This window comes from Pleurodeles waltl, chromosome 1_1, assembly GCF_031143425.1.
Source record: "Pleurodeles waltl isolate 20211129_DDA chromosome 1_1, aPleWal1.hap1.20221129, whole genome shotgun sequence".
NCBI classification, from domain to species: domain Eukaryota; kingdom Metazoa; phylum Chordata; class Amphibia; order Caudata; family Salamandridae; genus Pleurodeles; species Pleurodeles waltl.
In genome coordinates this window covers 907,110,752-907,127,465 of record NC_090436.1, presented here as the reverse complement: position 1 = coordinate 907,127,465, position 16,714 = coordinate 907,110,752, and the positions used below count along the sequence as shown (strand labels likewise).

The 16,714-nt window shown below is 41.9% G+C and overlaps 1 protein-coding gene across 1 annotated transcript in view; it reads left to right on the top strand.

Moving 5' to 3' along the window:
• Nucleotides 1–1,928: 1,928 nt before the first annotated feature.
• The window catches only part of UHRF2 (ubiquitin like with PHD and ring finger domains 2), a 690,531-nt gene continuing 675,745 nt past the window's right edge, over nucleotides 1,929–16,714 (top strand). Inside the window, exon 1 of the mRNA XM_069230126.1 lies at nucleotides 1,929–2,370. Within this exon, the coding sequence (XP_069086227.1) occupies nucleotides 2,218–2,370 (153 nt within the window). The 5' untranslated portion in view covers nucleotides 1,929–2,217. The remainder of the gene's footprint in view (nucleotides 2,371–16,714) is intronic.

Genomic DNA, 16,714 nt, shown 5'->3' with positions numbered 1-16,714 from the left:
TAATGCCCTAGAGTGGCACAGTGGGTGGAAAATGGTGGTTTGGAATGTTAGCCCAAACTATTTGCAAGCTTTACTCATCACTTTTTGGATGATCAGTCTAATGCCCTACATGACAAGACGAGAGTTGGTTGCTCATTGTGCCACAGAATCCATAGTTTACCCGACTGACAAAGCCTTACAAGGCAAAAACCAGTCTGAGGTTGCTTGTGTTCCGTTCTGGAAGGGTGATTGTCAAGCAAATAGTGATGGACTGTTTCCAAAAGGAACAAGGTCAGTACTAATTTGCTTAAGGCAGGCCTTTGTCTAGTGTCACAGTGGGCAAAAAAACAAGAGCGACTGACACTTGTTATACTGTTGCAACCACTCCTGAGTGATTGCCTTATAACTAAATACATGATTAAAGGCTACAACACGAAGACACATTGCTGCAATTCATAGCCATCTCATATTCTTAACTCAAAAAGCAATCTGTATGAAAAAGTACCAATTTACAGAACAACAATGAAACATATGTTTAATATGCTAATTTACCTGCTACGCATTTTAAAATGTTCTCATTACAAGTGATTACAATAAATGAAAAAAAGCATTCATGCTGCACTTTTTTCTCAAGTCTCCAATCTAGAGTGTTCCTAAATCATGAACAATGACCAGTGTTAATTCCCTATGGTGCACCACAACTGGCCTTGACCAACATGTAAATTAAATATCAAATAACAATTCAGAATTAAAAGTAAGTCACTTTAGGCTTCACAATAAAGTCTGACAAGTATTAAATTGAAAACTATGAATGTTTAATGAAAGTACAAATATTACACAAAACAATATCAATAGTACAGTCAATCATGCGTCAAAGCTCAAAATAAAATGCAAATAACTAAAATGCAGAACAGAATATAATATGGTGCAGCTCAGTAAACAGGTGATGAATCAGGCCATTCCCACATAGGGCTGCTTACTGAAAATCAAGGGAAGCTGAGCCCATCTGCAATAGGACCAACACATTTATCTTCTAATGATCGGGGAGAATGATCTCAACACCCTCTTTTGAAGTCCATAGGGTAAAACATAAGTCGATACATTTGATGTCAATGTGAAAATGTATAAGGAACCCAAGCCAACCACGTTAGGGAAAGAATTATCATAACTAATTACATTTTGACCGCAATAGATAAACCTCGAGAACGCATTCACTTTGCTGTAGCATGAGAATGAAGCATTATGTTGTACATTAAAGAATGGCCTGGTTCAAAATGTTGGCATTATTGTGTGCCGAGCGCACAGTAGGGAAACCCATATAGGACTGCGAATATGAAAAAGATGGCGTTAGGCAGCAGCAACCATATTGAAATCGAGAGGCCTACATTGTTAATAAAACCTTGAAATTATTATGTTAATCATACCGTGTTAAATATTTGTTTTTATGAAAACTGTGTCACCAGCAACTAAATGTCTTCACGTTTATTATTGTGAAACGACTAAATGAGTTGCGCCGAGGCATACTCAGTAGGTCCGCCAATAAAATCAGAACACTGCGTCACGTTTTTTGGGAGAATTGTTTTTACCGAAGAGACTGTAAATCAACTTTTGAGATCAACTCTTGAGGCGGCCCTCAAATACTGCTAACGGGGCCAATTTTCACTCACAAGTATCGTTTTAGTAACACGACTAAGGAAAGGCTTCGCGTCACAGCTTTTTTTTCCCGCGGTTTGCAGGATGTTTATTGTGTGATGATTCTGATAAGCTCTAGTGCATGGCACTTTTATCTTTTATGTCATTCATAAATGTTCCGTGAAAGCCATTCATTTTGGATAGACCTAGAAACCGGGCAACAACTTTAAGTGGGAGGGTTGTAAGGAAGCAGTGCGCAGCGCGCAGCGCCCCCCGCAGGCTCCTTAATCGGAGCGAGACCCAGCCCTCTGCTGGCTGTACATTTCGCGAGACTTGCTTGGCGCCGTCATCCCCATGTGAGAGCAGCTCCTAGTAAACACTCCTTGCAGCTCTCAGCCATGGCTTCCCGGCTGTAAGAGGCGGCGAAGCGGGCTGGCATCCCTTTGCTGCCCGCCTGGCAGGTTTCTTTGGGCGATCATCGACGGCCATGCCCGTCCTCTGCAAGGCGTTCCTGACTGCAGCCTAAGAGCGGGTGGCACCGTTTGTCGCAGACACAAAGGAGGACGTGTGGGGGTCTGGATTCACAAAAACTGGAATATTTGCACAATGTGGATACAAGTCCGAACCATTGATGGCAAAGAGACACGTACTATAGACGACTTGTCTCGTCTCACCAAGATCGAGGGTCTGAGGCTCAAGATCCAGGACAGCTTCAACGTAAGCCCAGACCGACAGAGGCTCTTCTATCGGGGGAAGCAGGTAAACAATGCCCGCCGACGCAAAAATAGATTTTAATGCAGGATGTCGAAAAGGTGTTCTGCTATAATACCTCCTGTTTACTTTCAGCCTTGGCACGGCAAGGGCGGTCTGCCACATAAATGCCCACCGCAGGCATGTGAAGTCCTGTGTGTGGCGATGTTTTGGTGCTATTACAGCCCTCACGTGTACCTCTGCCATGCTAACATCGCATGCGTCGACCAGGGGGTGGTGCCATGTATGCTTGGAGTTTTTTTTCTGTGCCTGCGGCAGAAACCCGAAAAGCGGGACTTGCAGTTTGGAATTCAGCCCCACGAAACGGTGGGGCGGGCCTGGAGTGCACATTTCTCTCTCTCTCTCTCTCTAGAGCCCGGCGGGTGACAACTTGGGACATAACCTCCCGGTGACTCAATGACACAGACCTCAAGGGAGGGGAGAGGAAATTGGGACGCTAAGTCATGGGGAGTTAAAGTGTGCTCAAAAGGAGGCGGGGAGCCAGAGAATAATTTATTCTCCGGAAGCGACTCTGTGTGCTTCCGTGAGCAGGAGATGCGGTGTCCATGGGGATGAACTTTGTCCTGGTTTATAGGCCAACTCAAAACCCACTTACTTTTGGGGTCCGCCTAACGATCCTGTCTTTAGGTGGGAGCTTTTTGGGGAGCGAGACTAAAGGAATAGAACAACAGATTCTCATTTTCGCACTCAAGAAAGGTTTCTACGTCGAGACGCAGCAGCGCGTGAAGCTCTGAAAGCAACGTCTAGCGTCAAAGAATGATGGCGCGAGACGCCGGTGTTTAAAAGGGCAGTGGGCGGGGCATTAACGATTTCTATTGGTGGCCTGGATTACCTGTTAATTAGGGGCCAGGGAGAAGGGGATGCAAGGCCTGTACGCTTAATAGAACATGTTTTCCACGTGGTAACGGGCCGGTCTAGTCAACAACCTTTGGAGGATCTCTGTTTTTAAAAGAAGGATGCTCATGCAATCTACAACGTGTTCTCAACTGTCTCTTTATTTTTTTTATTTTTTTTGTTGGGGGGGGGGTGTTTCTAACTATATGCAATGGTTTATGTTTGTAACTCTATGCTATAGTTTAAAAAAAACAAAGGGAGCATAAGGCATTTAAAAGTGACCGATTTACCCTTCATATTTACATCATGCTTCTCTCATTAGCCAGTAGTGAAAGTGCATTTAACCTGTACTTGTCAAGCTTCTCCTTTGTTTAATTGTACTACTGTGCACAAGTGGAGCGTTCTGGCACAATTGCTTTCCCTAGAGAAGGGTATGATTTCAAGTCCTCTCCTTACACAGCGTAGAACAGCTTGTAGTGTGAAAAGGGCTAATGTGATAGGTTTTTGCTTTCAAAAACCGCCACGCTTGACTCGAGTGCCTTAAACTACCCTAAAAGATTCGACCTTAATACCTTGTACTAAATTAACCGCTCACTTGGGCTTATTCACTTCCTTTGCTGACTTTGTGGGTTCTCCGTTCAAGTTCACTGCAAATCCAAGCCTGCTTGGTCTTATGGCCAGTTTACAAAAATGCAATTTTGCATTTCTTGAATAGCGACTTCATAGAAATCGCTGTTTAAAAAATGGAAAACGCTATGCACAGAGACACTGATTTCCTAATAGCGATTTCTACAAAGTAGGAATTGCTATTAGGAAATCAGTATTAGGAAATCCCATTGTATTTTAGTCAATGGGCCGGTTTTGCATTTTCTAACTAGCGATTTCTTGTTAAGAAATCGATATTCGGTAAATGCAAACCCAGGGATAGCAAGAGGTCCCCCTATGTGCACCCCAAAAATAGGGGTGCACCTGTGGAGCACACACATGCTTAAGGGGAATGAGTGTGCTTAGTTGCAAAAAAATAAATACATTTTGGGGCGCTTTTTGTAAAATTGCACCTGGTTACAACCCACTTCAATTTGGTAGTAATTGCATCTCCTAAATGCCTACGTCATATTTAGGAAATGCTTTGTACATCAGAATAGGAATTGTAAATATGGAATCCTTGTGATTTCCTATTCTGGGAATCGCAAATTGCGATTGCTACATGGTTGGAATCTCAGTTTGCGATTCCTTAAGGTCCTTTGTACATAAGAAATGCAGTTTGGCATTTCTTTATGGCCTGAAATACCGATTCTGACCGTTAAGAAATGTAAAAAGGCTTTTTGCATCTGGCCCTTAATCCCTTCTGGTCCTATGTAGCCTCTTGGTTCTTGTGAACTAATCTAATATTTACCTGCCTGGGCCTACAAGTTATTGTTTACGTCTCAGGCTTACCAGTCCTCTGACATACTGGACCTACTGGTCCTCAAGCCACCCTTCTGACCGAGTACACCATATCTCTAAATCCTGCCAGACTTTCTGTTAGATGATAAGGATCAACCCACCTGAAACTCTTCAAACATCTGTGTAGGAAGGGTGACCTCTTTCTTGGCATGGTTACCCCCATTTTCTGTCTGTTGTCAGTATGTTTGACTGTTCACTGGGATCCTGCTAACCAGGACCCCAGTGATTATGCTCTCTCCCTTTGGACCTGGTTACTTGAACCACTTATACATTTGGCATACTGGTGCCCCCATGTAAGTCCCTAGTATATGGTACCCAGGGCATTGGGGTATCAGGGGATCCCCATGGGCTGCAGCATGTATTTTGCCACCCGGTACTTTTTGGTAATTGTGTCACTAAAAAAAACTTTGTTTTTGTAACACTTAATGTTTTTTCATGTGTGTAAGTGCTGTGTGACCACAATGGTGTTGCACGAGCTTTGCATGTCTCCTAGATAAGCCTTGGTTGCTCATACATGGCTACCTCTAGAGAGCCTGGCTTCTAGACACTGCCTATACTACACTAATAAGGGATACCTGGTATAAGGTATAAGTACCTTTGTTACCCACCACACACCAGGCCAACGTCCTACAATATGTCACCACAGACAAATAACAATCACTCATACAAACTTCACCTAGCTGATAAACTTGGCTCACACATCCACTACTGCATAACATTTACGATTTAGATATATATTGAAAAAAAACAAAAGATTAAAGAAACGTTGTAGTTGGGTGTAATAACATGATCTGTTTTGTTTAAAAAAACACCCTAGAAGTTCACAGAAAAAAACCAAGGTTAAAGTAACATTCTAGTTAGATCAATTTGTCAGTGACTACATTGTCGTATTGAACAAAAAAAATGTACAGAAATTCACCAGTTATAGTTAGCAGCACTAACAATAACTCATGTCCCCGCCTTATGACCTCTCATATGACATCGCTCATGACATGTTCTGTAGTATCATTTTTGACATCACTGATATCTCAAATGACATAACTGATGACATCATCACTAACTGTTGTAAACGTCCTTGAGGTATTAGAATTGTGTCAGCATGACAATTTCTGCATAACAAAGAGGACTGTGCGTCAGGTATTATGCTATGTGCTTGTTTTGCTTCAGAAGATGGGCTATTTGTAAAGTTTTCACCACAGTATGTAGACTGCAGGTACCATGCTATTTAACACCTTAGACTTTGGTTATTTTAAGTGAATAGTCACTCTTTGGTAAAGGTTTGCATGGAGTGTACACTATGTTTAGTAAATATTTTTTAATACTCTGTGGTATGTTTCTCACAAGTGTTTCACTGTTTGCAGACAGTGTGGCACAGAGTAAACTGTCTCCATAGAATAAACACTTTTAACAGTGCCCACTTTTCTACTTGTATCCACTTCATTTCTCAATGTAGGTTCAGTCACTGTCAAGGGACTTATACAGGCGGGCACTAGTTATGTAACAGGGCTTGAGTATCTAGAGGAAATTGGTTTCCCCTGAGCAGTTGTATACAGATTGAACGCTGTGTGCAGAATAGGTTACCATTTCGTCTGTGATTCATAATGAAAATGAATTCGGCTACATATGAAGTGTATGGTCTAGGGTCAAAGTTGCAAGTAAAACAAGCTTGCTTTACCTATGTTAGCTGTGTGTATGTTAGCAGTAAAGACTCTTCATATTATTCTGAACTATTTTGCTCATACTTTAGTAGCTCTAATAGTTTATCCGTTTACAGAACAATGTGTATAAGAAAAGTTTGGATGAAATCATCAATGATGTCATTTGAGCTGTCATCAGTGATGTTATAAATGGTGTCATAGAACATATCATGAGTGATGTCACATGAGGTAATAAGCAGTGCATTGTTGGGACACACGTTGTAGTCAGCAGTGCCAAGTTATAGTTAGTACTGGTGAATTTCCGTGTTTTAATTTTTTTATTTTAAAACGTTAATGTTGTCAGTGACATATTCACCTAACTATAATGTTACTTTAGTCATTGTTTTTTTCAGTCAATTTTTAAGGTGTTTTTTTAAAGTAAACTAATTATTTTTCGAATGTATACATAGTAGAATGAAGAATACATCATGCGTGTTCACCTTGTTTTGAAGGGGAATGGGTTTGTATTGTAACATAACAGAAAAGGGTTCACATTTTGCAGAATGTTTTGAATAAATGATGTCTTAGTACAGTATGCTGTAATAAGACAATATCCCACATGAGATTGCCTTTCTACTCAGTTCTTGTAACTCTGACATTGAGCGATCTTCCCACCAAGTTTATTAATATAATGCAATGGCAGTCTTTTTAAGAACTTTGTATATATGTATTTACACTAAAGAGGTAATTATAGTTCAGAAAAGGAGGAATTTGTATTTGCATTGATGTATACTATTAGTTTTGACCAAGTAAGTCTTTTTTTGAATGAGTTGTATCACTCTTGCAAGAGTATTGCTAGATCATAGCGTTATAAAAATCTTTTGGAGGCATTGTTTTGACTTGTTTTTCATGTGTTTACTATTAAACACAAAGTGATCAATAATAAAGGGGTCATTTAAATATGCTTATTATAGTTATTAAAGCTTTTAGAAAATGAGAACTCCAGCGAGTGTCTCACAAGAGTCAAGCACACAAGTCCTTGCGTGGAGTCCAAGAGGACTGTGCTTCCTGTTTGGCAAAACAGTGTTTTTTTGTAACCCTGAAAAAGTAAGACAATAGAGATGTTGATTGGCTTAGAACTATTGATTTTATATTTTCCCATTCAACAAATAAAGCAAAAGTTTTGTTTTACGATCTCGCAAGATGCTCACAAGCGGTCCCAGAGAGGAACCACACCCCAAGGAAGGGTCGATGGTTCATAAGGATGACTTTATTTAGAACAGGAAGACTGCATCCCTTTTTAGGCCCAGTTTAAGCAGTGCCCATGTGTTGTCTGTCAACGTGCTGTAATCTTCATCTGTGTGCTTGCAAAACTCCCATCACTTTCATTTGTTCCGTGGCCTGCCTTTCAAAATTCCTTTGGTTTCTTTGGTAAACACTTTACTTTTGTTCAGCCTTTTGGCTGTTTCGTTCCCTCCCTGGAAACTGACCCTGTTACACGGATTATTGCACAATCGCCTTTATAAGTTCATGTGGGTGCACTACTTTTTTCTTTTGCTTTGGATTCTTTGTTAGTTTGCTGCTCATGTTCTGCTCCGTATTTGTAATGATTTGTTTCGGGGCACTTGGCTCGTGTCCACGAAACACACTCAGCTGATGCCATTTAACAACCGGAATATTGCTGTGAATGCCACCTCACAGACAGGTTTCTGCCTTCCTGGGGATTGAGCAGCTCAATCTAGGAAAGCAGAACAATGCATTTAGAAGAGGGGAGTTACACCCTCTCCCATTGGAAATAGATGTTACAGGCATGGGAGGGGTATCCTCCCAGAGCCTCTGGAAATGCTTTGAAGGGTACAAACGGTGCCCTCCTTGCATAATACAGTCTACACCGGTTCAAAGACCCCCAGTTCCTGCTCTGGCGCGAAAATGGACAAGGGAAAAGGGAGTGACCACTCCCCTGTCCATCAGTACCCAAGAGGTGGTGCACAGAGCTCCTCCAGAGTGTCCCTGGCGTTAGCCATTTTGAATTACAAGGTGTGTGGACCCTCTGGGAGCATTGGAGTGGCCAGTGCCAGCAGGGGACGTCAGAGACCCCTCCTGATAGGTGCATACCTGTTTAGGTAGCCAATCCCCCTCTCAGGGCTACTTAGGGTCTCTCCTTTGAGTGGTTCCTCAGATTCGGTTTGCAAGTCTCCCTCAGGACTTCTCTGCATCCTCTGCTTCAGCTTCTGACCGTCGGATCAACCCCAGACTGCTCCAGGACTGCTGTAACCTCAACAAAGTATCCAGGAAGGCTACTGTGACCCTGCAACTTCAGCTCCAGCCAGCAACTGCAACAGTTTCCAGGTTGTGCACGCTCTGAGGACTGCCTGTCTTCATTCTGCACCAGAAGGACCAAAGGAATCTCCCGTGGTGTGTCGGAGTCACTTCCCTGCTTCAGCAGGCACCTCTCTGCAATGACAACCGGTACTCTGGGACTCCTCTTCTGTCAATGAGCATGATCCCTGGAACACAGGTGGTGGACCGAAGTGACCTTGACTGTCCCAAGGTCCAGCTGTCCAAATTTGGTGGAGGTAAGGGCTTGCCTCCCTGTGCCAGGCAGTACCCCTGTGCACTGTGTGTTCTGCAGCTCCTTGGGCTTCTGTGTACTTCTTCCAAAAGTCCTTCGTGCACAGCGTAGCCCAGGTCCTCAGCACTCTATCCTGCAACGCTCAGCTCCCTGAGTTGTTCTCCAGCGGTGTGGGATCCCTTTGTGTAGTGCTGCGACGACCGCATTCTGCAACTTCTTTATCCCCGTGTTCTGGGACTCCTGTGGGTGCTGCCTGATCTTCTGAGGGCTCTCTAAAGTTCTGCACCTTTATCCGGGTTAGCAGGAGCTCCTGTTCTTCCTGGACTCCTCATCGACTTCTGGATTTGGTCTCCTCTCTCCGCAGGTCTCCAGGTCCAGGAATCCATTGTTAGTGTCTTGCAGTCTTCCTTGGTTTTTGCATAATCCTTTACCACAACTTCTAGTGTGTTCTGAGGAAACTTGCTGTACTTTACTTGGGTTTTCCTGGGCTCTGGGGTGGGGTATTTTACTTACCTTCGGAGTTTTCATACACTCCAATCGCCCCTCTACACACTACACTTGCTTAAGGGGGAATCGACATTCGCATTCCACTATTTTAGTATATGGTTTGTGTTGCCCCTAGGCCCATTGTAACCTATTTGTGTTTTTTACAGTTTGCACTATTTTCTGACTGTGTACTTACCTGATTTTTGTTACCAGTGTATATATTGTGTATAATACTTACATCGAGTAGGAGTATTGCCTCTAAGATATTTTTGGCCTCGTGTCACTAAAATAAAGTACCTTTATTTTTGGTAACACTGAGTATTGTCTGTATCAGTACTGTGTGACTATAGTGGTAATGCAAGGGCTTTGCATGTCTCCTAGTTGAGCCTTGGCTGCTCTGCTACAGCTACCCCTGGACAGCCTAAGCTGCTAGACACTGCCTACATTTCACTAAGGTGGATCACTGGACCTATAAGGGACCCACTACCAAACAGGCCAGCTTCTCACACTTATCATGTAGCAGTCCATGTTCTATAGATTTTGTTATTTGCTAAAAAATGTTTAGCTATTCTTCATTTAATTGTGAGCTCGCATTTTCTAAATCACTGCCCTCACTTTTCATTTGACTCATACATAGCATTTTCTACTTCATTCATAGCCATGGACGTTTCATTTTCAATGATAGGCTGGCCAAGGGGATCTTGACTGCTAGGCCCTGAACTCAGGCTATTCTGTGAAGTGTCCATCGCAACTTCTACAGCAATCAGTTCCTCCTCTTAGATTCATCATTTAACATTTTCTGATATGTGGGAAACACTTCGCATTGAAAGCCATCTTTGACTGCATTTAAAAATTTTTATAACAGTCAGTCACCTGGCAGTTCAGTTTCTGAACACCAAGGTTTATAAGGTGCAAAAGAGCCAGGTAAAAGAATTCTCTTTCTCACCTGTTTGACAACTCTTTTTACAATGATTAATGAGACTTGGCTTTGAATGTCTCAGTAAACATCTATCCCAAACTTACATTATTCAGTGTTTTCATCTGTTACTTCTGTCTGTATATAGCACTGCAGTACTTCATATAAACAGAGATTTTTCTAGATGGGCACTCTGATTAGGGTAATAAGTGTCCATCGTATTTGTTTTAAGGAGCTCATTGCTTTCTGGATCAAACTGAGAAGATACTCAATTTCAAAAAGTGGTTTCAGCACACGTTTTCGTATTTTGATGCCAGGCCTAAACTAGCCCAAATTATTGATTTGGACTTACCATATAAGCTAGAAGAACTAAGTTTGTCTCACCCACAATAACATATATATATGGTGTTCTACTAGCTTGGTATTCTTTTCTCCAGAAGAAGTTCACAACCTCCCCTAGTGGTCACGTCTTTTTGTTACAGACAGAATGAAGCATGGCTTCAAGTATCTACAAACATTTGCAGGATCAACAGAATTCTATTCACCTGCAGATGTGAAAGCAGTCCCTGCAGTGTTTGCATTAGCTTGCTTGAGAAAGTCATGAAGATCATCCCAAGCACACTCTGTACAGCTCAAAGTAACAAACCAGATAGGTGCACCAAGATAGTATAATATACACTTAAGCTCACCAGGTCTCTGATATTCATCAAATCTCTTTTATAGTGCCTCAGCTTTACCGTGTACTTTTTCACAAAATCTATTGAAGTTATGTCATTGAATTGTAATCCTATTCTCAGTACACGGCCCACAGCATAATATAACAGATAGATCACTTTCAAACAAAAGGTAGAAAATATATATATGTTTTGCCTAAAGCGAGGAGCTTCAGAATACAAGTTACTGGATCTATATTCTGATGCAGGAATCTGTACTGGATGTTCATCACAATGACCAGCTTCTGTAGGACACAACTTTCGAAAACACAGGGCTTATAAACTCTTTTCTCACACACTTACTGGTTCTCCATTTGCTTGTTTCAATTGGGTCCGTTTTTAAGCATCACTCATCATATCTCTTGAATGTAGAGGATAGGTTTTGTAACATTCCTATATTTCTTGTACTCAGCTTTTTCAAACTGAGCAGAAGGAGCTGAGGAGGACCTTCTTCTACTCAGACAGGTAACATGTTCCTCTACATCAGCATCTTTGTAAAACACATTTTCTATTTTAAGGCTTTGCAACACTTTCTTAACCCTATCAATGCTCACAAGTTCCTGCCAGTTTGTTTTGTCTTCAGTAGGTTTTCCTTTTACAACAACCACTAATGGTTCTTCTTTTCGATCTGCCCCTAATGTTTCAATATTTTCCTTCATATTCAAAGGCAAATACACAGCTTTACCTTTCATACCTTTTAGTAGTTCAGAAAGAGGTAATTTCTTAGTTTTAGTCTCTATTCTAACAGTGGCTTGGAAGGGTTGCAGGGATGAGGAATTTAATAAAATATTTATTTTTCCATGGGACAGGTTGCTTCTTAAATGTACTTGTTCAGTAAAATATTCTGCTTGTCTCCCTTTAGTGCCTTGTAGTGCGGTGACAAATTATGGCAGCAATCTCATTATTTATAAGGTCTGATAATAGTCTCTTTGATTATGCATGGGCTACTGCTATAGTAGGGCTTAAATACTTGCAATTTAAATCCCTACTACAGCAATCTCCTTATTTTGCCATCTTTCCACAGATCTACATACTGGGGCTAGAGGAAGCAGTAAGCAATAGTTCCATGGCTGGAATGCCTTTGAGTCGGCAAGCCTACTAACTTCCATGTTCTAAGGATTTTCACCAGCTATTCTCCAATCTTTTCCCATAATGAGAAAGGTTGGAAATTTACTCCTGACAATGGCAGAAGTAGAAGTTCTTCCAAGGTTGGGAAAAAAGTGGTTGGAGGAAAAGTAAACTTGTACGCGCTCAATAGATTTTACGTTGAGCAAATCTACACATGCATATTTGCTAGGAGTACGATTTCCTGGTCTACTTCTGTAAGTTCTTGTGAATTCATGAAAACCACAAATTCAAAGACATATACCATTGGTGCACTTGTGTGACTTTCTTTAAGACTTGGGTCCCTAATTAGGTCTGGCGTTAACAAATACATTTTGTGTTTATTAAACTTCTAATTCTCTCTCTATCGTTTGGCTTTACTGTGAGTGATCGCATTCTGCTCTTCCACAAGAAGCATGTTGGCACACAAAGTAGTTTTGGTTAGTGCCAGGAATTACTGTGGCAGTCTGTGGCGTACCAAAACTGGAGCCCCAACACCCCCCTGCAAAAAACAAGAAGGGTCCTCCAGACTCACTCAGGGCAGGTGCTGTGCTGAGGGGCCCCCCTTGAGGAGGGTTGTGGGGCCTTTGTTACATCACTAGTGGGTATGTGTGCTTCATGAAACCAAAAACTTTTTTTCTCTTCTTTTTCCCCAGTGTTTGTTACAATAGTGAGGGCCTGGCAGCTCTCACTATAATAAAATGTTATAAAAGCCACGCCAAAACAAGACACGCATTGATAAAACCAAAAGACTCTCATAAAATGGCAGATCGGTTGGCTTTGCCAGTGCTTGTTTATGTCAGTACATCCCATAATCTTGTTGAAAATGGTTACACTGATTTTCCATTAGGAATATTTGTTGGAAATACTAGCATGCATCAACACATTTTACTAAATGATGCTTCAAAGAAATAGCATCTAAAATGTCATAATAGCAAAACATATTTTTTCCTACTTGCATTTTTTTCTGAACATTTTATTTTGAAAACAAAGAATCATCACTCTTGCTTACATGCTTCTGCAAACATTTGCTTCTAATGAGAGATCATTCTGAGAGCATTATACTTAGCCTCATCTTGTTAAACTTTTCAAATGTGTGTATACTTTTTAAATTTTTTTTTTAACTGGAACCAATGTCAGTAGTGCAGCGTGTCCTTAAAAAGTTTATTTACAGCGGTCACCCTAATAATGAAGTTTTTTCATTAATGAACCATAAACACAAGTTTGAACAGCATTAACATATGGACACATATGTTAGCTCAACAGCAGACAGTTCCTTTCTCTGTAAACTGGCTACCAAAATGTGGGTGCTGCAGGGGGTTGGGCTTACTTGGTCCAAGGACAAAATTAACATGAAAACTTGTTGCCCTTGGCTCCAAACAATTTGTCCTGGGAGTCGGGCGATAGGAATTCCACATCCCTGAATTCTTTTAATTAAATTAATCTTTATTTCTATACATTGGAATGGAACTTTTATTGTCTTTTTTGTTTGAAGTTCAACTGTTTTGGTGATTCTAAACGATTTACACATTTCCGTACGTTAAGCCTGTCTGCTCTGTGCTATTGCTACTGGTGGTTGAACTCCGGTTTAGTCACAGAAACCTTTACTGGACCTAACAATAGTGCTTTTGTTACTTGAAGTGGACTACAATATACTTCAACTAAAAAATTCCACTTTCTCACAGGGAATTTCAACATTAAAATATTTACAGGGTCTAACAATAGTGGTAATGTACTAGACAAGGATCGATGTCTTGAAATTCCTGAGTAGACTTTGGTAGGGTAGTGATTGTGTTGAGATCTTAATAAATATATGTTACCCCAAGTGGGATGCAGGTGAAAGCACTGAATGGCCAGACAATGATGGGCAGGCACAATTAACACCCACACGTTTTGGAGATGTGCAGTTTTGGACTACATCTTTTTTGTTACTTATCACTTTTGCATTTGTTTTGATTATTACTTTAGTGGTAGTATCGAAAGTGACCATCATCCTCAATGTATACAACTTGAAATGGCCAATTGTCTTCTTACCTCAGCAGACTAGCAGTTTGCAGACTACAGTGGATTTTAATGTTGGGAAATGTGTAAAGTGGAAATGCCATTTATAAATAAAGATCTCTGTGATAGTTACTCTATCTTGGGCGTATGCTACACCCTCTGGAATCACGTATATGGATCTGGTGAGAGAGTTTATGCACACTATTGTAAAATCATTGTGTATTGGGAATAATACTACTAAAAAAAAGTACAGATAAACAACATCAAATTAATAACAAAAAGTCTGTGATCAATAGGTATAAAAATTATATAGAAGGAAATTATAGAGTTTAAAAAGGTTGACTGCTTCAAGATATGGAACTGTTAGTCTTAAAACAAGATTATAGGAGAAAGCTTAAAGGTTTAACTTTGGAGGTGAAAGATGAGACTTGGCTTTAGCTTTTTCAGGCAGCAAAATCACAGGACTCAACAGTTTTGACAACTGCCTCTTAGTGCTAGTGACAGTCTAAAAAAGGAAAAGACTAATAAATATCTCATTCTAAAATTGTATTATATATATTACCTAGTAGCAGTTGCCACTAGGTAGTTATAGTTAAGACCTACTTTCTATAGAGAAAGCGTTTTTTTGCTTTCCTAAATCTTTGATGCCACTTGACGAATCTTCACGAAATGTTCCCCAAAAAATTGACAGTCACATGAGCTGCTGTCTGGAAAGTTTCGGGAGATCCGTCAAGCAGGGGCCTAGTTAAAGTAGTGGTGAAATTTAGAGCTCTTCCAATGTTAATTCCCATAGGAAAAAATTAACCAGCAATAGCGCAAAAACCACTTGACGGAATTACACCAAATTTGGCAGAAAGGTGGCTCTTGGTCCAGAAAGAGCCCTTTTTGTTATTTAGTGTACATCTGTTCAGTAGTTTTTGAGAAAACAAAGAAAACCCAAATTTGTATATATAGGGACGCAACGGATTTGCGACCTTTCCATATCTCTTGCTGAGATCTTGTTGGCTGCCACCACTTTAAACCAGGAAGTGTCGGCAGCCACCCTGAGACATAGCTTGAGCCAAGTCCCAGAGAAGAAAGAATACAAAATACAAAAGGGGCCAGGATATGAACACCCTGCCCCCTTAGCCCTGGAGCTGGGGTCCCAAAGGGCCCTCCACCCCCAGGGCTAAAAAGCATTAAAAATTGTTTTTACTGCAGAGTCATGACAGGGTCGCAAATCCAGAGTTACATTTTTTAAATAAAGGGCTTGTTTATAAAAAAAAAGCTCCCAGGGGGCCAGGTCCTAGAGGTACTGTTTACTTTTAATAGGGGTGGCCTCCTGGCCCCCCCTACAGCCCCAGGGACCACCACTTCCCCGGGCAGAATAATAAAATATGAGTGGGTGGCCTCTCGGCCCCCATCCCCCAGGGACCACCCCCAGGTGCAAGTATTGCTTTTTATATGTGGGAGAGGCCCGATGTCCTTCCCCACAGCCCCGGGGACCACCACCTCCCTTTAATAAATGGGGTTGCATGGTCCCCCCGTGCCCTGGGGATCCACCATCCCCGGGGCAAAAATGCTTTTGATATGTGGGGGGGGGGCCAGATGACCTCCCCCACAGCCTCAGGGAACAACCCCCCCCCCCACACCCCTCCAGAGCTACAATGAATTATGAGTGGGGGCCCCCACCCAGACCCCAAGGATCACCATCTACCCAGGGTGAAGAACCGGAAGAGGCGACCTTACCGCCCAGTGGTGGAGGGAACACCCTAAGTCTTCAGGGTGCGTTACCAGCAGAGAACACAACAGACGGAGTCACAACTGATGGAAAAAAGAAGAGTTTTATTACTGACAGAATACAGCTCGAGCTATACACAGAGTCCCAGGACAGTTTCAGAGACTCTCCTATGGAGGCTGCTGCTTCACTCCGCAGCGTACAATCTTATATAGGTTGAGCCAACACCCTTCTGGCCAGGTGCAAGCACATTGCGTGACCAACCGACTGAGAGTCAGCTGCTCAAGACAGTTTTTCCATTAGCCCACAAACCCCCCTCTGTTTCCTCTCTTCGACATGTAAAAACAGGGGCTGCAAGAAACACGTCTGGTACATTTCCTCACCGCACCCTGCCTATCTCTAAGAATCAAAAACTGCCTGCGGTCAAACTTAAGCTGCACATGCACATGCAAGCACAAGTATTATCACAGTTCTCAGAACATGTTAGTTGCTGGGGTCAACAGTAGTAGCAGTGACCTCGATAAAGCACAAACAGATACATATTTGTCTCGTGGTGGCAGCAAGTAAAGACAAGTTATACATCGCATTTAAGAGACCTCCAAATCTAAAATTCTGCATTCCCTCCTTTTGCCATAATGAGGCAAATATATTAGTCAATGTCAACGTCTATGGCCAGGTAATCATATAGAGCCTGCTGAAGCAGTATATGCTCCGCTGAGGGGGCTTGCGGGTGCTTGCCGACGAGGGCCCTGCTGCAAAGGCTGCACAGCGGGGGTACGCAATGTATGCAAAGACAACAAAAAATGAAGATAGCAACAGGGATAAGAAGAATCATAAGTAGTTTCCATCCCCAGATGCCAAACTAGTCCCAGAATCAAGCAGACCAAGTCCAGGTGCCAGTGTCCC